Source organism: Sceloporus occidentalis, unplaced genomic scaffold (genome assembly GCF_023333645.1).
Source record: "Sceloporus occidentalis isolate IW3139 unplaced genomic scaffold, rSceOcc1.0.p SCAF_2, whole genome shotgun sequence".
In the NCBI taxonomy this organism is placed as follows: Eukaryota; Metazoa; Chordata; class Lepidosauria; order Squamata; family Phrynosomatidae; genus Sceloporus; species Sceloporus occidentalis.
The window spans coordinates 84,789,189-84,813,343 of NW_028316982.1; the positions used below are offsets into that span (position 1 = coordinate 84,789,189).

Genomic DNA, 24,155 nt, shown 5'->3' on the forward strand with positions numbered 1-24,155 from the left:
TGTATCCCTTTTTACCTGTGCTGGTCTATGACCATAATAAAGATGAACTGAACTGAACATTACTAATCTTTGTTCTCTATCTCAAGAATATGAGATATTCGCAACAAGGGGATCAGCTATTTTAGATCTGATCCTAACCAACAAGGATGACTTGGTTAATGAAGTGCAAGTGGTGGGATCCTTAGGTGGAAGTGACCATGTTCTCCTGGAGTTTGTTATACAATGGAAAGGAGAAGCCAGGCATAGTCAGACACGCCTTCTAGACTTCAGGAGAGCGGATTTCAGTAAACTTAGAGAAATACTGGGGGCGATCCCATGGTCAGGAATACTAAAAGAGAAGGGAGTTCAGGATGGATGGGAGTTTCTCAAAAGGGAGATACAGAAGGCACAAATTAAAACAGTTCCAGTGAGAAAGAAAAATGGGAGGTGTCGCAAGAACCCAGGACGGATGACAAAGGAACTTTCAGCTCAGCTAAATTTTAAACGGAACATGTATAAGAAATGGAAAAATGGGGAAATCACCAAAGAGGAATTCAAACAAATAGCTAGCAAGTGTAGAGATAAGGTCAGAAAAACCAAAGCACAGAATGAACTCAGGCTTGCTAGAGAGGTTAAGAACAACAAAAAGGGCTTTTTTTGGGGATATGTCCGCAGCAAAAGGAAGAAGAAGGAACCGGTAGGGCCACTGCGTGGAGAAGATGGCAAAATGCTAACAGAAGACAGAGAAAAGGCAGAATTACTCAACACTTTCTTTGCCTCAGTCTTCTCAGAAAAGGCAAAGGGTCCCTTTGACCCAGCGAGCAACATTAGAGGTTGGAAAAGTTCCTTCCCGAGGTCTGAGCAACACCACCATTAGCATGTCCTTTCCTGTTTGTTCCTACTAATTCTGTATCCAGAGATATATCCCATATATGTGTCCTATTCCACCAGATTTCCATTATGTTCACTACCATCTATTTCTTCCTTTAAAGTCAAGCATTCCAACTCTTTTGGCTCAAATTAGTATATAAAAGGGGTTCCTCTCCCAACATCTTGTGTGTGCATTTCCCCCTATGGACTATTACTCTAAGCTTGAGACCCATTTCTTCATCCCTTCTCATCCTCATTTAGGCATTTCAAAACAATTTCTCCCATATGTCTTAGGAATGTTTGGTGGCTCCTATCTTGAATCTGTCCTGGTTTTTAATCCAAATTTTAAAGGAGCTACCTGGGGTGCTGAAATTCATGCACAAAATAGGTTCAAGACTTGGGTGGCTCCTTGAAAGACTAAAACCCAGAGTAGACCCACTACCTCACTGACATTGGTGCCAGTAAAACAAGATATTCTCAAACTGCTATTAGCTTTTTCCAACCTGTTCTCCCAGGTTTAACGTATTAAGTGGAAGCAGTTCCAAGTGCAGCTCACCTCTTTTTTCTTTTCTTTTGGGTTGTTCATCCTAACCCATCCTTTCCACAGAACTATCCCATCAACACATTTACATTCCAATTTGCATGTGGAACAGGGAGTGTTTCAAAGAAGCTACTTTGGAATTCCTGGTTTTCAATCTCCTACCTTCCAGTTTTCAAGGCATCATTACATTTCATCATGCCATTAGTGCCATAGATTCCCCTACAGCACTATCTACAAAGCTGTCTTGATGTTGCATGACATTCCTAATTTTTTATAACAGGGATGAAATTCACAATGCTGCCTACATACCCACCACATACCCAGCTATCTAGATCCCTAATGAACCAATCTCTTATAAACACTATCTCCCATTCTACCCAGGAATATCCTTGGCATAAGAAGGTATGTTTTGCCAATGAATCATTCTTTTCTTAGGCATCATGCCCTTATTTCTCCACATGATGCCCTCTTCTCTCTGTAGACCCTCATCCTCCATGACAGCAACCAGGTTGTTACAACCACCACATCCCTGAAGGTTTCATCCATCAACCTCTGCCCAAGTTTCAGATTTGACTTGTTTGAAACTGATTTATAATTTCATGAACTTGTTATATCGACATTGAATTATATATTTTACTTTGCAAGCCACCTTGGGAAGACTGCAGTCTTGAAAGGCAGCTAAGGAATGTGTTAAATAAAATAACTGACAGTTTCATTTTCTTTGCACATCTGATTTTAGAACGTTTCACTTATGGAGTACAACTGTTTAATATCAGGGTATGATATCTGAAGTTATAATACTGTTCTAGGGACACCTGGCCACAGAGGAGGTGTAGGTATACACCCCTTCAACAGGATGCCGGAAAAGAAAGGGGAGAAAAAAAGACTGGCCCGTAGTAGATCTATCAAGAGACTTCAGAATATGCTGACAAAACAAACCTCAAAAGAAAAAGCTGAAGCCTTAAATCCTGAAAAAAGACCTTTGAGGTCAAACCAGTTACTCCAGGGAATCCTGTACAGGTCAGTTCCTGGAGAAAGTGGATTGAGGAATGCAGACAGAGAAATTCTAGACAAGCAAGAAAGTACTAAAAATGAAAAACAAACGTTAAGAATAAGTCTGGGAACGAAGTGGCTCTATTATGAAAAGTAAACCTCAGCCTTACAAATATTTCTGTCCAGGTTTGAAGACATGGATTGTTCTACATTTCAGTAACTTTGGGGTTCTGTAGTTACCATCCTTTGTTAAAGCTGTGCAATTTGTTTTAAATATAATAATTACACTACCATATAATCACTTTGATGCTATGTGTGAGAGAAACAGGAAGATGCAGCTATTTTCTCCTTTTCTTGTCCCATGGGGAAACTTTTTTGTGAATGTGTCCCCAGTGTTTAAGAGATATGGATTAGAGAATATACAGAAATCTTTTGAAATTTGACACTGAAGTGTCTGATGGTGCCTAAAAACAAAGTTATTGTGGCATTAGTTATGAAGTAAACTCGTTAGTTGTCAGGTACATATCCATACAGAGGTGAAATGTAAACTGTGAAGTCAGATGGAAATGAGAAAAAAAAATAGGATACTTATATTAAAGCTCAATGCATGCAGGCCCAAATATGCAAAATAAGCATAGTTTCCAACAGCTGTAATATTGTGGTTGATTGCCTTGAAGTCATTTTTGACTTATGGTGACCCTATCGCAAATCTATCATTGTTTTTTCTTGGCTTGATTTGCTCAGAGAGGGTTTGCCATTCCCTTCCTCTGAGGCTGAGAGAGTATGACTAGCCCAGGGGTCAGGCAGTGGGTTTTCACAGCTGAATGGGGATTGGAACCCTGATCTCCAGAGTTATAGTCCAATGCTCAAACCACTATACCAAGCTGGCTATAATGTACAACAGTGTCCTAGCATCATCATATTAATTAATGCCTGTAGTTGGCCAGGCAACCATAACATGGCCTGTTACAGACTGCCAAAATAAAGCTGCTTTGGGTCTCTTTGGAGGTATGCTATTTAAATGATGCATGGGTCCTAAGAGTCCAGAGGTCGCACCAAAGCCACACTCCATTTCTAAGCACTGGAGTGCAGCTTTGGTGCAGCTTCCGGATTCTTAGGATGCATGCATCATTTAAACAGCATACCTCCAAAGAGACACGAAGCAGCTTTATTTTGGCAGTCTGTAACAGGCTTATGAATCAATCAGGATGTTTTTAAAAAAGAATTTCTTGGGGAGTCCCAGGGTGTGGTTTGACACCACTTTAAGTGCTAGATGCAGTGTAAGGAATTCTGGTATTTTTAGTTTTACAAGGTCTTTCGCCTTTTCTGCCAAAGAATGCTGCTGCCTCACAAAATATACAAATCCCAGGATTCTGTAAAATGGAGCCATGGCAGTTAAAGTGGTGTCAAACTGCATTATTTCTACAGTGCAGATGCACTCCTAATTCAGTATATTCACAATAGAGTCTGTTTTTGAAGTTAATTTCTTCAAGCGTGGCAATTTCCAACTATGAAAGAGAGCTACTTTTCAATTTTGGCTCAGTACAGAACAGCCTGCTTTAACTGAACACCTTTCAGATATTTTTAATTACAATTCTCATTAGCTCCTGCCAGCATGGACAATGGCTAGGGATGTTGGGATCTGTAACTCAAAATACTGTTAGGACAGTATCATAGCAGAAGCCCTCAGGCAAGAAGCAGAAACTTACTGTTACTCAGCTGTCCTTTCCATTAGAAACTTAATGTACCTGGAAAAAATCAGCAAGTGATAGAGCAAAGTACAGGAGTTTTTTTACATATTTTTCTCAATCCACAATAATGGAACTGTGTATGAGCAACACCTTCAGTGATGTGCAGTCAAACTCGAGTGTTCTGTAGTAAGACAAAAACCAGTACTTATCTCTATTAAAATTTAAAAGGCAAACTTAACAGGAAGGTTACTCTCAATTTTGACCTGGCTTTAAACATAGGAAAATAAAAAAGGAAGAAACAGAAACATGAACAATGCTACTTGTTTAGAGTCAAGGTGCTATTTAATGTTTTATTTAATATATAATGATTTACAAAATACAAAGATTTACATTTCCAATAACAATGCATTACATTTTCTGAATTCAGCGCAATAAAAACCTATCTTGTTTACAGTATTAGTTTTTCTATTCAAAAAGATTGATATGTGTTTACAAAAATTTTCATTTTAAAGTACAGTAAAAAAAGCAATACTGTTGATTTTTTCAGAACAAGACTTCTGTGATTACGACACTTTCCTATTTGATTTCAGGATTTAAAAAATAAAATATATTACACATTTGTAAGGCATTATTATTTTTTATTTTAAAAAATAAAGTATCTTCTAATATAAGATCACAATTTGACACTAGCTACTGGCCTACATACATGTTCTAAGGTCATTAGGGGAAAAAGTAAGTAGGTGCATAAGTGCTTGAAAAGCAATACATAGATTTCAAAAAATGTAATTAGAGCCTCCAATACGGTTTATATTAATCATACTGTCTATGCTGCCAACCTGAGGAAAATCTATTGGGTTGGGTCAAGATTTAAGTGCATGCAATAGAGCTGGCAGAAGTGGACTTCCAATACTCCTTCCTCATCTGCTCAACAGCTCATTCGGCCTCCTGAAAAATGCTAACTTCTGGACTGAGAGGATTCTTCCTCCCATTAAATGAGGAGGTCTTCTGTGAGTGGAACATCACAATGTACCCCCTTCAGCAGGATCTCCTCACTCTCATGTAGTCATGAGAGGGGAGAGGTTGGGAAAGGAGGTGGTCTAGAGACACTGTTATGGGGTGATCCATTTCCACCAGCCCTATGATATGTGCCTATGGCTGACTCCTATCTATTTCCCTCCCCTCAAAATGAACATTTTGGAAATGATATTGGCTTTTGTAAGTCTCGGTCTTTCCAGAAACACAAGTGAAAGTTTACCACTCAACTCAAGGTTCATCAGCTGCTACAGTGCCACAATGCATCCTACACATAACTAAACTAAAGTTCACAGAGACTGATTAAAATTTTATGATGTCCTTTCTTTTGTTATATAAGAGACAATCTTAAATTCATGAACAGGGCCGTTACTTTCAAGAGCTCTCCAACGGAGAAGGCTAAATGTCTCACAAAACTACAGTTCTCAGAATTCCCTAGCGTTAAGCCAGGACAGTTAAAATGGTCTCAAACTGGATTATTTCTGCAGTGTGTTTTATACCCAACTCTACTAGCCAGTCTCAAGCATCCACTCACTCCATTTTGACCTCTGTGAATGTAAGTACACTATAAGAAGGCCTATGCCTATATAGAATGGGTGGCCAAAGAGCAACAATGGTCCGATGTGGTTTCAGAGCCCTCAATATTCAAAAATGTTTTCAAAGAAATGTGTTCTCAAATGCCCTTTATAGTAGTGGTGGGAAAAACATTGTCATGTTTTTGGTCCCTGACTATTTAGGGCCAAGAGAGGCCTTCAGTTAGGACAGGGAGTGGACTGGAAGTGATTTTTTCCTAGAAGGGATACAAGGAAGCAGCCCTCTAAGGCCTCCTGGGGAGCCCTAACCACTGAGAGTTGTCCAGCCCAATGTACAGTACAGTATAATAAATGAGACATGTGCTCTTCTTTGTTTTATTCCAGTTTTGAGTGGGAATGACTGAGTAGACTGAGCTCACATATGCTAGACTCTGTACATCTAAACCCTGTTCCATAGTATGTGCAATGTGTGGACGTTAGGTAGGCCTGGAAGGTCCCAAACATGCTTGACAATTTATTTGCTTAACTTACATGGGGTTAAGAGGTCGCAAGAACAGTTGCTTTGCTAACACTGCAATGCTATGCATGTTTTCTCCGAAGCAGCTCCCACTGTGTTCAATTATTACTTCCATGCACAGGGAGTAAGCATGCACAGGATTACAGCCTACATAGTACTGGAGTAATTTATTCTGAATCTACTTGACTGATTTTATTGGAAGTATTCTGTGTAAGTAGAGTGAACAACACCATCTTTGGATTCCTGAGACAGAATATAAGTGCTATTTGTAACGCCATATATTTACCTACTGCATATCTTGTCTTTTATACTTCATTGTAAACTACATTAAGAATTTTGAAAGCAAAATCTATTGAAGGGTGAGAATGTGTGGAGTGAATTTTAAACTCTGAAACAGACAAAGTTGTTTTGTATAAGAATATAACAGTGCTTGCCCTTTCATTTAAATCTTACAACTGCAGAACTGGAATGGCTGGGTCACAGTGACATTTCTGTAGATGTTGTTCATAAAAAATTCTACTGGAAGTTTAACAACTCCAAAACTTGTGCAGGGTTTTAAAAAAATCAATGCTATTTATATAGAGAAGTAGGAAACATTTCTCTGCATTGGGAAGCAAAGAAAACACACGCTGTGTTAGGACTTTGAATATGGTTTGGTTCAAGAAGTAGGAGACATGCTTTGCATGCAAAAGCTCCCTTGGACTATCTGGATTTATGGGCAAGCTAAAACATATGACTTCCATAGGTGTGGGTGGAGAACAGATCAGCATGATGTTGTTCTCCCCTTCATTATTTCTTGCCTTCTCTTATCTGCCAAAGAGAGTAACAAAGTGACTAGCCTTCGTCCCGACATACTCACTGTGCTTCCTGTATTTTAAGACTTTAGGGGGCTGCCCTAAAGGGGGAAATGTCATTCATGTTCAATGCCTCCCAACTTGACAATTTGTGAGTCTTGTACATAATGAAATATGAATAACAAAACAGAAAAGTGTATGAAATATGATAAACATTATGAAATGTGATGAACTTTTAAAAAATATATATATCATGTGCTTTACAATAATTACAGTGGTTCTTATGTCCTTTTATGGAAATGCTAACAAACATGGTTCTCACACAGCTTTAAAGTTAAGATATTTTTTCCCTGATGCTGCTCTGCAGTGATTGCTAATAATACAGTAAGGTCTTACACAGTGAAGGGCATGTATAGAATTGAGGTGCAATGTAGAGAAAGCGTATTGCTATTTTTTCCCAATTTTGGTTAACCAGACTGTATATGCAGAACTTTGACTTCCATAGATAATAGAGGAAGCTAGTTACACCTGGTTCATTGGATAACAGCCTCTGGACACACAATCTGGGTCAAATGGACTTTGCAATGGCAATTTCATTAAGGGAAAACATCCCATGATCAGCTTAAGAAAAACAAAGCAATACAACTAATGTCAACTGTGAACCTGTCTATGTTACCTTAAACATCCAAAATCTGAATCAGATAATCCTTGACATTTGTGATATCCTTAACAATCAAGTATCTTCATGATCTTAACATCTTGGTTAGTCATATTGGTAATCCTTTAAAAATCTTTTCAACTACTGAAGATTTAGAGACACGTTAGTGAATACTATCAATTAAACACTGTATATTGTGTGTGATTTAAGAGTAGGAAAATATGTACTTGTTTTGCAACATTCACAACACTTGTTTTGGATGTGCAAAAATTCATATGTGAATTTCAAGTCACTAAAATTGCAGACATTCACTCTAGTGTATTTATCATATATGTGTACACACACCACATCTATGTCCACTTCTTAGTTTATCTCCACTTACCCCATATTCATTAAAATGTGCCTCTACTGTGTATGTATGTGCATATATTGGGAGAAATCATCAAAGTGAGCAGTCTGTTGAAGTAAAAACATATCTTAGGACATAAAAAGGCAAATAGTGAATGGGTTTCTACTGTGACAAACATTTTTTTTTAAAAAAAAAGATATTTCATAAACTAAAAACTACATTCATACAATTTAAAAGGAGTGCAAAAATATTTCAGAGCTCAAACTAGTCCATACACATTTTGTTATGGTCTATCAGTGCATCAATATCCTCTGATCTTCTATAAACCCATAATATGGCCAAAGTGTCCCTGAAATGAAAACAACAAGAACCATATATTGATTCAGTTCTGGGGTTATTACAAGGATCAAAATTTGCATCACACCAGGAATTAATTAGCAGCCTTGGCAAGCCTGGGAAGTTTTAGATTTAGTATCCAAAAAAATTAAAATAAAAATGTTTTATTTTGAAGTCTTCCCAAATCTTCTGTAGGATGGAACTTGGAAATTTAATCTAAAATAAATGAATGTAATGGCATGTGGAATGAAGCAGTGGTAGAAAGATGCTCTGACCATTACCGCTTCTCCTCTAAATGGTATTTATTGAGACTTACACAGAGTTGCAAGATAAATCACTGAGCTCACATCTTTTCTGTGGTGACAGGGAGGTTGTTAGAAGGGTACACTATGAAGCAAAGAAATAATGTATTGGAAGAATTTTCTTCCCCTTTCTACTCATATTTTAGAAAAACAAACACAATACTTACTGCCCAGCCCATTTTATCCCCACAAGGATCCCTGCTTGCAAAGCAACTGTAGACATCTTGCAGTGTGCCTACAGGTGAAAACCTCAAGATGACGTTGAACATTTTTTTTTTAAAAAAAAATCCATGTTGCAGTTCCAGATTGGGAATCAGAACCATGAACTCCCATGTCATTCATCCTTACTACTTCCTCTGGCTTCCTTGAGCTATCAGGATAACAAAAAAGACTGATGAAGCAGGACCTGCTCTAATGAATCCTGCAGCTACCTAAGCTACAAAAATGGCTCATTTCACGGGAAGATTCATCTTGTGATGCAATAAGGTTCAGACACTTCATGGAGTGATATACCATCAGGACAATTTGGAGAAGTTTTGCTGGTTCCTAAACTCTATCTTCCCCATCTGGATTTGGCCCATAATTTTTAACTTTACACAATGTTGTTATTCTTCAGGGATATGTCTGTCAAGGCATTGCATTTACCTTCCCATCTCTTGACTTTGTGATGCTTAAGCCAACATGATGTAGCACTATATCTGATAAACCAGCATGTGTTTGATAGCTGAGTATCTAGGGGCAAGGGCCATAATTTAACCCTATAAACCCTTAGCATGATAACAAGAAAGGAGGGAGGTGTTTATTCACCCATTACAAGAAATATCAAGAGAGCATGTAAAATATAGACATTGTCCATAAAATGGATAAAATTAATTTAATGAAACAACTGGAACAGCAATTGACAATTATGCCAATTGAATGGGTCTGGTCATCAAAAACCACTGCATATATCCCGATTTACCACAAAGTGAAATTCATTAATTAATTAAGATAATCTGGAGTGTTCCAAGTATTTGAAAAAGGGTGTTTGTTAGTGGGAACAACCCATTCACATTAACAGAAAGCACAGTATTACATTGGTAAAGTAATTCATCCCCCTAACACTGAACTCACTGAGAAAGCCTACACATCCACTGAAAGCACTTGGACATACTATTAACTTTATTTATATCCTGCCCCCAAACTCAAAGCAGCTTACATATTAAAACCAATATAAGGCATAAAAACTTAGAAAAGATAATCATTAAAATATGATTAAACTACCATTAATATTAAAATACTTTAAAACATGGATTAAAAATAAAAAAGCAGTTTAAAAAGCAGTAGAGCACCTTAATAAACACTTTTTCTGGGGAGGGAGGAAGCAACTCCTGCAAGCCTCTTGGAATAAGAGTTTTTGCCTCTCGGTCTTTTTTCGGAAGTGCCAAAACCTTAGAGTATCCACTAAGATGGCCCTCTATCATGTACCCACCAGATGTGGTAGGACTGAGAGTCTCTCTTGAAGAATTCAGAGCCCAAACAGTTTCATACAGGAATATCCAGTTCTTCAAATTGCCTGGTCATAACCCATATAATCTTATATGATCTTATATAGTTTTAGGTGGGGCAGGAGTAGCTTGGTTTATCTCCCCCCCCCCCATTTTTTTAAATCAGTATCCCAGAAACCCTCTCCCAAATGTTTGTGGAAATGTTTCTCAAACTCTGTCAACAAATATTAACTATCTTCTAATTAGTTACACTCCTTGAATAGAGTAATTTGTGCCTTTTAAAAAACTTGAATTGAGATTAATTTATGTGACTAAACTCTGCTTTCTAGCATAGATTTGAAAAATGAGCTTGCAGTCCCAATATTTTGAGTGTAATGCAGGAAACATATTCGTTTGCACTCTGCTAGCATACCAAAAAAACCCTAAATCAATCTGCCTCTTTTATTTACATGCTTTATCCCTAAGCAATGCAAGTGCAGGTTTTTTTTTTTTTATTAACCTTATGTTTTATGGCTCTAATATTTAAGAACAAGCCTATCTTTTATGTCACAGTAAGAAGGTTAATATACTTACAGGTTCTCCAGCAATACATCTTGGGCAAGGTTGAACAGGAGCTCTGGTTTCATTATGCGGAAATATCTGATTAACAAGCACATACACACAAAATTGTTTTTTAAAAAACCACTACCACCATTATTTGACATTTTTATTATGAAATATATTAACATCTTCTTAAAAACATGCATTAGGCTGCATAAAACTTACAGTGCAATTCAGTTTTTCCTTCATAATCTGAGGGTTGAGAAATTCAGTGGGATCATCCTGACTCCAATCCTGCTCCATAGCATTAAAATCTGCAGCACACTTGCTTGGTGGGTGGGAAGTGCAGATCATCTCCAAACTTCTACATACTCGTTTCTGTTGGGGGGGATGAAGGAAGAAAAATAAATTAAGAACGATGCAGAAATATACTTCTATTATACACACATAGTGTGTAGAGTGACTTGTTCATGGGAGATCAAAAACACAAGCCCACTCTTAACTTGCCTGCTCCCTGGGTGGACACAGATAGTTCACAATCAATTTCCTACCTAAGAAATGAACCATTAATTATTCTTCAATTTCCTATCTAAGAAATGAACTATTAACTATCTCATTGCTGTGAGGAACAGTGTAATAAAAAACTGTAAAGGACTATCTATGGCTGCATCCGCACTGCTGAAATAATCCAGGCTGACTGACACCATTTTATCTGCCGGGGCTCAATGCTATGGAATTCTGGAAACTGGAGTTTTGTGAGATATTTAGTCTCTCAATATATAGACCCTGAGGTTAGAAACCTTTGCAAGTTACATACTGTCCTGATTTGCTTCAGTGCTGTATAGTGAAGAAAGGTTTCTGGAGGACAGGAAAGAAGCAAAGAAAACAGGAAATAAATAAGGTGTCATTACCATCTTGAAATCTTTGCTCACTCTCATCCTGAATCACAGAAACAAGGCTGTTGTTCCAAGCTGAATGAAGGCCCCAAAATGCATTATAATACTTTCTTGCAAATGCTATGTATGGAAACTAAATTCAAAATTTGTTAGGCTAAAACACAGCGGATGAATGCATGAAGTATCTCCAAGGAGAAAGGCTAACACAAGAACAGAGATGAAAAAGGAAATAAGATATATCTAAAAGAAGTGAATCAGAAACAAAATATGTATTATACTAAGAGTGTGCAAAATGTAATAATAAAAATCTGAGAAGGCCCCCTGAAGGCAGGCTGCTTTCCATCAAAAAAACATCCACCTCCTTTGTTATTGCAGAATTTGTCCTTTATTAAAAGCTATGGCATGCAAGTACAAGCAGCATAACTAGCAAGATGCATGAGAGGAAGAGATAAAAGAGAAAAGTGATTTAGTGCTATGCATCAGAAGAAATCTTTCTTATCAAAAATAAAATCAGAGTATTGCTTTGAGTCTAACGTACTTATATCATAGACAAAAATTTAACATACAGAGTAGCTGGCTAAGAATCTTATACTAATGCAAGCATAACCTTCTTCTATAGAGAATTCAATGTTATTTTGAAATTCGATGGCTTTGGAAACATCTCAAGGAACTGCAACAACAAACCAGCATTGAATTCTGATTGCAAATACTGCATTAATAACAATGCCTAGCATGTCTGTGGCAAGGCCCAATGGGTTCATATACCTTTCGAGACCTCTTCTTCTTACTGAATTTATCAAAATGGTGTGTATAAATGTGCCAGCCCTGTTCTAACAGGGCTTGAAAGCTTAAATATGCCAGCTAGTCTATCTGATATAGAGACTAGAACTTGGGATTGTATAATTAGGAGAGTGTCTCACCTGTATAGTAAGGCATAAAAGATTATTCCAGATATAGATATATACGTATACATGTAGATTCACCTTCACCTTTGCTGACCTGAACAGAGAAAGCATTTTTTATTTTACTCTATGGGACAGATGAACAATATTTGGAAAATCTATATGGTTTAAAGTGCATGTAGTGGATTCTGCATAAAGAATTAACAAAATGTATAGAATGTATATACAGAATTGGAACTTATCATTAATTACAGAAGTGGCTGGTATTTTTGGTAATATTAACTACTGCCCTAGTGCCTTACATTCATAATGCATCTTTTAATCTTCATGTCACTGGAGGCAAGTTTAACCTCAAGGACCCTTTTGATTTGAGTTTTCTATTATGCATTTATGTTATGTTAGGTTTTTGCATCATATTCCAATATTAATTAGGATCCAAAGTAACTTGTTTTTGTCTTATGTGTGTTGCTTATTTTTTTAAAATGTAGCATCCACCAAGTTTTATTTTACAATGCAAGGAAGAATTAGACAGAAGCAACAGTGTTGTATGCATGGAACACACAAAAACCAATGAGAAACCTGAAGACAAACGAAGGGAAAAACATGTGAATGGTTTCTCTCAAAACCAAACAGAGCTCTACAAATGCTACACTAAAATATGTAATCTATTAATGACAAGAAGGAACAAAGAAGACTACAGTATGCAAAACTTTCTTGGACCAAATTAATCCTAAATTCCACTAAATAAGATTGTAATCCTCCAATTGTTTAATTTCGGCCAATTCCATTAGTTTTTTTGCAGGGGAAGGGAAAGCATCCATATAGCCTCTTAAATGCAAAGGGCCAAAAGTTCAATTTTTGTTCCCCTAATTTTTTTCTTGTGTGAAGGCATGATAAAGGATCCCATACAGGTTGTAGAATGGCCTTGAAAGTTAATCTGACAACAAATAACAACAAACCTTTATTTCAACAATAAACTGTGATATTCGAAATATACAGTTTTAATTGTTGCAGTTGTTATGTACCTTCAAGTCAATTCTGATTTATAGTGACTGACCCTAATGCAAATCTATCACAGGATTTTCTTGGCAAGTTTCTTCGAGGCAGTTTACTATTGCTTTCCTTTGAGACTGAGAGAATGCGACTTGTCCAGGATCACCCACTGGGTTTCATGGCTGAGTGGGGATTTGAACCCTGTTCTCCAGTGTCATAGTCCAACATTCAAACCATTACACACACTGGCTCTCACTATTTTAATTACACTTTTGTAATTTACTCCTCTGTATATTATAACTTTGGACTTATCCAGACAATTCTTCCAATTCCTCCAAGAATGTTCTTATGGTACTATTGCTGTAGCATTCAGAAAGAAACTGGACAAGGCAGTGGAAGCTACACTTCTTGTCTGTGTGCACTGCAATGTGTGAGAATGAGTGGCATACAGACAAAACGCTAGAAATATATTTCTAGAACATTGCAATTGAGGCATCACACTCTTGGAGAACTGTGTAATGTACAGAAACTATGCTGAAGCTTCAACTTTTGCCATGATATTGAAAGGAAAGTTATTATCTATTTAGTAACACAGAATCATAAAGTTGGAACGAGCCCTATGGGCCATCAGGTCCAAGATCTCCAGCAAGAGCATCCCCAACATGTAGCTATCCAGCCTCTTTTTGAAGGCATCCAAAGGAGACCTCTACCACCACTCTAAGCAACTGGTTCCATTGCAAACCACTCTCACGGTCAAGACGTTCCTCCTAATGTTTAGTTGAAATCTATCCTCCTGCTACTTAGACCTACCGTAGTTGATTTTTGACATCTTGTTTCTGAATGTGAGATACGGTGGAGCTTGGCAATTGCATACATCATTTGTGCACAAAAATGACAAAAAGAAAAGTGATTATACTACTTTTTCACTTATAGATTATGCTTGCTGGTGATCACACATACCTTTAAAAAAAAAGGTTTACTGAACAGATCCTCACGCACCCTGTCCTGGACATCATACCTGAAGTAACCAGTAATACAGAGAACAGAATTTCACAGTTGTTAGTTTTGTTTGAACTAGCACCTTGGCAGAAATAAAAAGAGAGGTAAAAAGACACTCTGTGCTAATGAACTCGCTGAAAGCATATGTGCAGTTGATCTTAGTTAAAGCTAAATTGCTATTATTATGTAACAGAAAATTGTACAATCCTTGGTTTGCTCTCAGAAAACATCTTTGGAGCCTAACCAACCAACCAGTTCAGGTGAAACAAAGTGGATTGGCTTTTAAGGCCCAGTATTCAGATGACTGAATCTTTACTGACAAGTTATGAATCAGAGTGTGACTCTGTGGCATCAAATCACTTTGCAAAAAGCAAGATGGAAGCCTAAAGTCATGTTAATGTAGAGGGCTTCTGTGTGACCTCAGTATTTCTGTGCACTGCTGTGGACAAGGCAGCATGCATTGAGTTGAATTCATTAGCATGCTGGCAGACCTGCGTGAGCCCATTGTCGGATGAACTCCACTGAGTGGGGCTTACCCTCAGGTATGTGTTCACACAGTTATAGCCTCAGATATGTCTCCTGTAGGCCCAGTAATTATTCACCTGGCTCACCTCTACACCTCCCTCCTGCTGTATAAATGTGGGATATGCTTCAGGATATAACTTGAATGAAAACATTATGGCATGGATACTTAGTACACTAATCCCATTATGGAAATTGGCTGTATGGAGGGTTTTTCCCCCCTTTCTCATTACTGCATAATTTGTAGTCCTTTTTTGGCAAATATGAGAGGAGTGGCTGAGCTGAAAGTTGGTTTCACAGTACCAGACAGTTCCTAAAAGTGGGGTACTATCTGAGAACATATCCTGAATGTGATACTAAACCCAGGTGTATGTCTACAGAGGTTCTTGTTTGTTCTAGTGAGGACCACAGTCCAACAGGCTAATATTAGTTATTTAAAATGTGTGCAATAAATCATTTTGTGGATTAAACAGTTATTCTTTACATTGTATTGTTTGGATTCACCTTATTTACCAACCATTTCCATTCCAGCTTTTATTTTTCCTGAGCTATGGAAGCGGAATTTAGTAATAGCCATCTTATAGCCTCTAAGTATTACATTTTTATTTTAAAATCCAAACAATGCCTTAAACATAGTTGCACTCAATGGCGTGTGTGCTGAGGCCCAAGGATTATGTAACAGTGATTGGTAGCTCTTTGCTTATGTTGTGTATACAATGACCTTGCTGTGTTATTTCTCTGGAAGCCTTCATGAAACCCTTCATCTTTGTCCCCAACTTGATATTTTCTGGTTTGGTTATTTCTTCCCTGAATATACTCTTTGACTCAAGGGAGAAGATGGGCAAGGTAAACCTGCACTTACTGTCTGGTACAGCTGCATTACCATATGGCTGGGAGCACTTTCTTAGCTAAGTGTATCAGTGGGATAAAAATTAAAGGAGACACCAATTACCAACTGTGATCTCAAAAGCTGCAGATAAGACCAATCACCCCTTAAGGGTGATATTAAAACTCACTCTACTGAATATAAAGCATTAAAGAAGATGGCCTTTAGACAGACACTGAAAATGAGGATGGCATTAGCTTGCATTATTCCGATCAGCATAGCCAACAAATCCAATCCTCTGTAGAAATGCTATTAGTGTCACCCCAAAAAGTGGGGAGGGGTAAGCTTTGTGCAAAGTCCCCCAAGGTAAAGAAGCAAATAATGTCATTAATGCGTTAACAGCCTCTGGTCACTTAACAGAGTGGTTTTAATAGGCTCTAGAGGGGAAACATGTCCAGCCCTGTTCAGCCAAAGGGAAGGTTAGAGCTGTGTGTGGGTTTTGAAGATAGTGGGTTAGAGTCCTAGGGGATTTGCCTGCCTTGTTGGATATTTGCAAATGTCCTTTTAATAAAGCAAATGATGGCTAACTACAATTAAGTACCGAAGGTGGGTCTTTTAACAAGCACATGCCATTGCACTGATAGGTTTAATTACACTATAAAGCTCACTGGAAAACAAAGAAAAAGATATAAGAGCACCAAGCTTTGCAAAATTAGTGTATAACAAATAAATAGTGATTTCAGGTTTTGGTCATGAGCATTTGGATTCTGAACTGCATTCCAAGTCTCTGTTTAAAAAACTGGACCTTTTGCTTAAAAGTATTTTTTTTAAAAACAATAACAACAAGCCCTTATTATATTAAGAGCTTTTATTTAGTTGCCTGTGAAATCTCTAAAGGACAGAACAATGTTTAACTATTGAGCAAAAAAGAAACTTTCTATCTGGTAATTATAATCTCTGGAGAGACAAATATTTTAAAATATAAAATTCAGTTTAAAGTTGTTTAGAAATATCTCTGCTTAAAGAATGTACAGCACAATCACTGTAAACTTTCAGGGACTGTTACTTAAACGAGGCACTAAGGGATTTTTAAGGCTTTGGGGGGAGAAACAGATTAGTGAAGAGAGATACCTGTAAGAAGTATATCCTTATGCAGAAGAATATACTTCCAGGTAGCTTCCCAGATCCTGGTATCTCTCCCATCCTTCCTATCCAGCTAACCCTCAGAGACGGTGCAGTAAACAATTTCAGTTTAATATTTCAAATTCCCATGCACCAGCAGTGAAAATTTAAGGCAATGGTAGGTTTTTCCGCCCTCAGGCCACACTTTCTCTCTGGTGCACAAAATCCACTGCAGCATCCACCTTATCCTCTTGCCTCTCTGAACTGTCAAGGTGTTGTGTCAGAAGTACCTACCATCTAAATTTATAAATGGGTAAGTAATGGTTTCTGACATTTATGTATATCCAGGCTGCTACATCTTTCTCCATTCCCACGTCCATGACAGCTCATGAAATTTCCTAGACAGAATCTGCTACTTTCCTGGAGGAGTGGCAAGGTCTGATGGATGAGGAAACCCTCTAGGAAGGTGATGTAGAATCACTTGAAGGTTTGAACAGGCAGTAAAAGCATCTGTCAGGGATACTTTAGCTCTAAAATGCCCAAACTGGTGAACGAGGCAGAGGTTTATGACCTAAGGCCTCTCCTTTTTTTCTTCAGGCCTACAGCTTTTTGCTTCAGTCTTTTAAAATACGAAGAACTGTCATGCACCAAAAGGGGAAAAATGAGGGCAGCACTTCAGGTCATGCCCTCACTGATGACGGATTTGCAAGCAGACATGGCAAACAACTTACTGTTTTGATGGCGATACAAGAAATTTTAGGGGCTTGATTAAAAAATAAGCCCCTAAAATGTGATTTGCTGGTTGTAACTGCCAGTTAAGGGTCTAAATACCCCCAAAAGACCAGATCCCATTTGATCTTGAATGCTAAGCATCCCTGGTTAGTACTTGGATGGGAGACCACCCCAGAATACTAGGTGCTGTAGGCTATATTTTAAAGAAAGTCAATGGCAAAACATCTCTGAGTATTCCCTGCCTGAAGAAAAGAAAGAAATGTATAGTGTTGCAATAAGCTGACAGGTGACTTGAAGGCACATCTCCACATGATGCTAGTAATCCCCTTTTCTCTTTGCCATCACCCTTGACCCTGTGGGTGGACATGGAAATCAAAGAATACAGGGAATTATATTATATATATATATATACACACACACACACACGCACTTATACTTATTTATTTATACCCCGCTCTTCAGCCAAGGCTATCAGAGCGGCTTACAATTTGTTAATTAGACATTTCCCTGACAGTTGGCCCTTGTGGCAGAGCTCTCCCAGATGAAGAATATACAAACAGGTGAGTGTGACCATCATGACCAAGATGACCACATGCTATCACTGCAAAGGAGAAGGCGCTGCAAAATGTAGGACGTTCAAGAAAAATGCAGGACGTTACTAGTTATGCTTGAAATGGAGGACATTTTGGAATTCCTCCTGGACAGAAGGTTGAAAATGTAGGCCACATCCTTGAAAAGGAGGACGTCTGGTCACCCTGATCTTGACCTGCTGTGACTCTATAACCTGGTAGTGAAAACAAGGCTGGGGGGCTGCTCAGGATCAGTGGCAAGAGGGCTGAAGGAGGGAGGGAGTGGAATTTCAATGGCATCCTCCATGGCCCTAAACTCAAGATGAGGGCTGGGCTGTATGACCCTCAACAAGGACATCCACATGGCTCAGTGCTATAAGATTTTGGAAACTGGTTTGCTGTGGCAACAGAGCTCTCTGACAGAGAAGGCTAAATGTCTTACAAAAGTATGAATCCCAGAATTCCATAGCATTGAGTCATGGCTGATAAAGTGGTGACAAACTGCATTATTTCTGCACTGCGGATGCAGCCAACAAGCAGAAGAGAAACAAAGCTGGACTACAGAGAGAGCAGAGACTGCCTTGGAGAACCTTAAGCCGCCCCCAGTACATTTATGAGAGGAAGGCCAAACACCAAAGTTAGGCCTCCCTTTTTGCGCAGGAAAGTTGCTAAATATTCCCGCTATTGAAAGCGCCATTATTGGCAACTCTTCATCTGTGTCTTCCTCGCTCTTGGACAGAACCCTTTTGCCTGGGCATTTTGCCTTTCCTTACAAGGCCATGCCAGGGAAAGAGCTGGCAGAAAGACTGGCAAGCTTTGTTTTGCTTTCAATTGCTAGTTCCTATTGCAACCAGTGGGTAGTTTTGAGGACAGCTTGCTTAGGATTGGGGGCACCCCTTCTTTCTTCAAGTTTTCTTTCCAACTTTTCTCTCTCACCGTCCCTTGAGACAAGTGTTAAATCTAGGGTCCCATCCACACTGCAGAAATAATCCAGTTTGAGACCGCTTTAACTGCCCTGGCTCAATGCTAGGGAATTCAGGGAACTGTAGTGTTTCTGAGACAAATTTAGCCTTCTCTTGTCAGACAGCTCTGGTGCCACAATAAACTACAATTCCCAGGATTCCCTAGCATTGAGCCAGGGCAGTTAGGAAGGTCTGAAACTGGATTTTTTTTCCTACAGTGTTTTGGACCTAGGAAAGCTTATCTATCCATCAAGGTTTCTGAATCAGTTTGGTGCTACAAGGCCCCTTTGAATACTGATTTTTCAGAATAACATGGCCCTGTTTCCATGTGAGAATCATGCATCTTCAAAAGTATCTCTGCTTCTTGGTCCATGCAGCTAATGAAGTAGACTGTATCTGCACTGCAGAAATAACCCAGTTTGACACCACTTTTAACTGCCATGGCTCAATGCTATGGAACTCTGGGAACTTTGTTGTGGCACCAGAGCTCTCTGACAAAGAAGGCTCAATGTCTTACAAAACTACAACTTCCAGAATCCCTTGGCATTGAGCCATGGCAATTAAAATGGTGTCATGATGCGTTATTTCTACAGTGCTGATGGAGCCACAACTACTTTCGTACATCTGATTCCTAACACCTTTGCCTTATGAAGAAGGCAAAGAAGGAGCGTCGAACGTTTGTATCATATATTTTGTCATTTTGATTGGTCTCATAAAGATATCAGTTTGTGGATTTTGGATGTTATTGTACTTTTACTTTGGCAAAGTGACTCTCAGAGGTTCTCCAGGATCCCTTTGCAGAGTGGTGTTTCGAATATATTTTTGTCCCATACCTTCCTTCTGCCCTCCCTCCAACCCACTTGCCTGGTGGGCTCCCATACTTATGGTGACCCTAAGGCAACCCTATCATGGGGATTTTCTTGGCCAGATTGGCTTAGAGGAGGTCTGCCATTGCCATCCTTTGAGTCTGAGAGAGTGTGACTTGCCCAAGGTCACCCAGTGGGTTTCCATGGCCAAGCAGGGATTTGAACCCTGGTTTCTAGAGTCATAGTCCAACGCTCAAATCATCACACTACACTGCCTCTCATGATAATTACAACATAACATAATAAACTTTATAATATATATATATATATATATATATATATATATATAATTTATTATTTAATATATTATTGATATTATATTAATATATTATAATATATAATATCACATATTATTTATTATATTATATATATATATATATGAAATGTTATATTATATATTATAATCTAATAATAACAATAATATAATATAATATATAATACATTAAATACTATATAATATTAATACTATATTAAATAATAAATAACATATTAAATAATTATACATGTTAAAATATAACAACATAACTATATATATATTACTTAAATAACATTATATATTAATATAATATTAATACTATATTAAATAATAAATAATTATATTTATATATATGCTACAATACAATAATAACATGTTATACATTATAATACATTAAATATATTATATATTAATATAATATATTAAATATTAAATAACATTAAATAATTGTATATATAGGTTACAATAAAACATAATATATATATAATGTTATTATATTATAACATATATATATATATACAATTATTTAATATGTGATTACTTCTTATTTGATATATTATATTAATAATTTTTACTATAGCTATTATGATTTTATATATATATATATATATATATATATATAATATGTATATCTATATCTATACCTATATCATAGTTATCGTAAAGAAAATAATATAGCAAAAGGGCCACTAGGTCTGCCTTTATATCCCTCAGGCCCCCTTTCACTTTCCCTTCCCTCTCATTTCCCTTCCAAAAAGCACCTGCAAAGCTCTTGTAAAAAACGGGAAGGAAAAGCGAAAGCAGCTGTGAAAAGATGGGAGGGAAAGAGCTGAGCGAGAGAGAGAAGGGCTCTAGGGCGGGTGCTACGGCGCATGCGCAGACAGAGAGGCAGACCCCCCCCCGCACCCGCTCCCTCCCTCCATTTTGTAGAGCTGTTGAGAACCGCGGGGGGCGCGCGCGCAGCCCCCCCTCCTCCCCATCCAATGGGCGCGAGACAGCCAGACTCACGCGCTCTGGCTCGTGCAGGCAGAGTTCCGCGGGGCGCCTCCGCTGCTCCCGCTTTTGCTGCTGCTGCTGTTCAGCCACTATTTCCATGAGCGCTCAAAAGGGATAGTGCTGGTACTGGTGGCGCTAGTCTCCTAGGCAGCGCTCCACCCCTTTGTTCATGGAGCCCGTCCTCCTCCTCCTCCTCCTCCTCCTCCTCCTCAGGGCTGACAGGGAGAGGAGGAAACAGAGCCGGCACTTACTGGCAAAGAGAGTGACCAAAATTAATTAATTAATTAATTAATTAATTAATAACCCCACAAAAACAAAGCATATAAACACACCCCTCAGAACAAGGAATTAGTCCCTCTCTCAGCCATTGAAACCCATTGGGCCAAGTCACACTCTCTCAGCCTCAGAGAGGATTATTTTCCCTTCCCTCTCTCTGAACAGGGAGGCCAGGCGTCCTCCTTTTCCAGGACACGTCCTACATTTCAGCCTTCTGTCCAGGAGGATTTCTTTCTTTTTTACCCCCCAGATAATTGTTATTAAAATAGTTTTCACATCCTTGATAAGAAAAATACAACACGTTGCATAAACCATAGAATATAAAACAGAAAATATTTTTACTTCTTTTTAACATGACAGAAGCTTTATCAGGTCTATGGGGTTGCCATTAGTCAACAGGCAGTTTAGAAGCACATACACAAAGACTGGAATTCCTAGCCTTGGTGCTAGTGCCCATTTCTGGGTTTGTTGCTGAGCGTCTTTAAATCATTTCCAGCTTATCATGACCCTGAGGTGAACCTACAGTGGGTTTTCTTGGCAAGATTTGTTCAGAGAAGTGTTGCCATTGTTTTTTTCCTGAGGCTGAGAAAGTGTGACTGGCCCAAGGTCGCCCAGTGGATTACTATGGCTGAACTGGGAATCGAACCCTGGTTTCCAGAGTCAGAGTCCAACACTCAAACCACTACTGTACTCTAGACTGGCTCTCATCCCATTTCTGGGCATGTTTCCTAAAGAGGATGCTCTAAAATAAATGCCATTACAAACTATGGGGGACATGAATGCCAGTTGATAGGAGAGTGGGTGCAGTAACTAATGCAGACAACAACAAAGAACACCAGGGATGGATCTTGAGAGGGAATGGAGTGGCCCACATTAGTTTAGCATTGATAGGGAGAAATTATGAGGAATGGCCCTGTCAAAGCGTTGAGAGACTGGGATGACAGCCCTTGGGAGTGGAATGACAGACCTAGGACTGGATGGATGCCCCTGGGAGGGGAATGACAACCCCATGGAGTGGCATGACAGAGCTAGGGCTCTGAAGTGAGAGCCCCTGGGGCTAGAATGACAGGCCTGGGACTCCGTCTCCCAAGATCTGACATGGCTATTCCCTGATCGTTTCTCCCTATCAATGTGGTTAATGTAATCTACCTCCGTGAACCTTCCCCTCCTTTGTTTGTAGTTTGCATTTACTTCAGAGGAGCCCTGTCATGTCAATGAGCGTTTGCCGCTCCCATTATTTCCACTGGCCGGTCCCATTGCTCCCATTGTTTCCCCATAAGGGATGTAAATGTGACAAGTGACCTTGGCATTCCAATGTGCAGCCAAGTGCCTTCCCTTCAGTTCTTCCCTTCCACTCTCTTGAAATCCAACAATACTGCATATTGTGGCCACTGGGTCCATATGTGTAACCCCACCAGACATATACCAATGACATACACATAAAGTAAATATATGCACATAAACACTCTCATAAATACGCCTGTTCCATTACATCATGTACATGTGGTAACAGGTATACAGTATCTTATCACTGGATTTCAAATGTAAAACAGTCTGATCCCAGCCAACTTTCATATATGAGATAAAATTTTTGAGGGCAAAGGACAAGAAGCACTGTTCCATGGTTACAGTACGGGCAACAAATTGCGACTAATTCAGCAACCTTCACTGGCATTTCTTTTTATTATTTAATGACAACTAATAAATAGTTTTGCACAAAGAGCATTCAGTTAAGTTCAGACAAATTTTCCCTTCCCTGCTGAATGCATTTGACTTTCTTGAAAGTGACTATTAACATTTATATCCAACCTTCGCTCCAGTGATCTCAAAGATACAAAAATGTGTGATCCCTGCATTTGTACAGCCAAACTGAATAGGTCTGGATTAAAAGGAAATGCGTTGTATCTTGGGAAAAGAATGAGGAGCTTCAGGGTGATGTGGATAATCTGGATCCATTTTCAGGACCAATTTTGTGATTGCCTCATTCTGGTGGTCATTCACACTACAAAATAACTCAGTGTGGAAACCAGGTTATTTCAGTGTCATTCACACTGTGCCCTGAACACACATGATGTGGTGTGCAGGGGGGGGGGGCAGTGAAGAAGCAACTTTACCCAGTTTATTCAGCACCAGGTAACTAACTGTGTCATTTTGGGGGGGGGGGGGGGGCTGGAGCAACTCACATCTTCAGTAGTGAAATTCGGTGCTGAATTGATCCAGATCCCTGGGGATCCATTTCTGGTTATGAGGCGCTGCCATATTGATCTGAAAGTGGTGCCAGTGTGAATGCCGGACCAGGTTGGAGAGATTCATTCGCGCTAAACGTACTGTCAAAATCATTTCCTTATCACATCATTGCACAGATACGCATCTCCTTGGTACAAAAAAGTGAGTGTAAATGATCCCCCTGGGTACATGGATCATACTAGCTGCTTCAACCATAATCATGCAAAGTATAATTCTGCTTGTTTTCTTATAACACTTAGCTGCTGTTTTCAGTACCATTGACCAAGGTATTCCTTGACTATCTTTCAGGATGGGAATTAGCTGGTTGCATGTGTAAATAGCAATAGAAATGCAAAACTTGTAGGTATAGTGATGAGGTAACAAGTTCAA

The 24,155-nt window shown here is 38.7% G+C and overlaps 1 protein-coding gene across 1 annotated transcript; it reads right to left on the reverse strand.

Annotated features, from left to right (window-relative positions):
- Positions 1-6,020: 6,020 nt before the first annotated feature.
- CUNH10orf143 (chromosome unknown C10orf143 homolog) lies at positions 6,021-21,362 on the reverse strand. The gene is made up of 4 exons (XM_089508340.1): positions 21,276-21,362; positions 10,848-11,000; positions 10,656-10,721; positions 6,021-8,306 (listed from the first exon to the last, which is right to left on the reverse strand). The coding sequence occupies exons 1-4, from the start codon at positions 21,360-21,362 to the stop codon at positions 8,277-8,279; spliced, it is 336 nt and encodes a 111-aa protein (XP_089364466.1). The 3' UTR covers positions 6,021-8,276.
- Between the last annotated feature and the right edge of the window lie 2,793 nt (positions 21,363-24,155).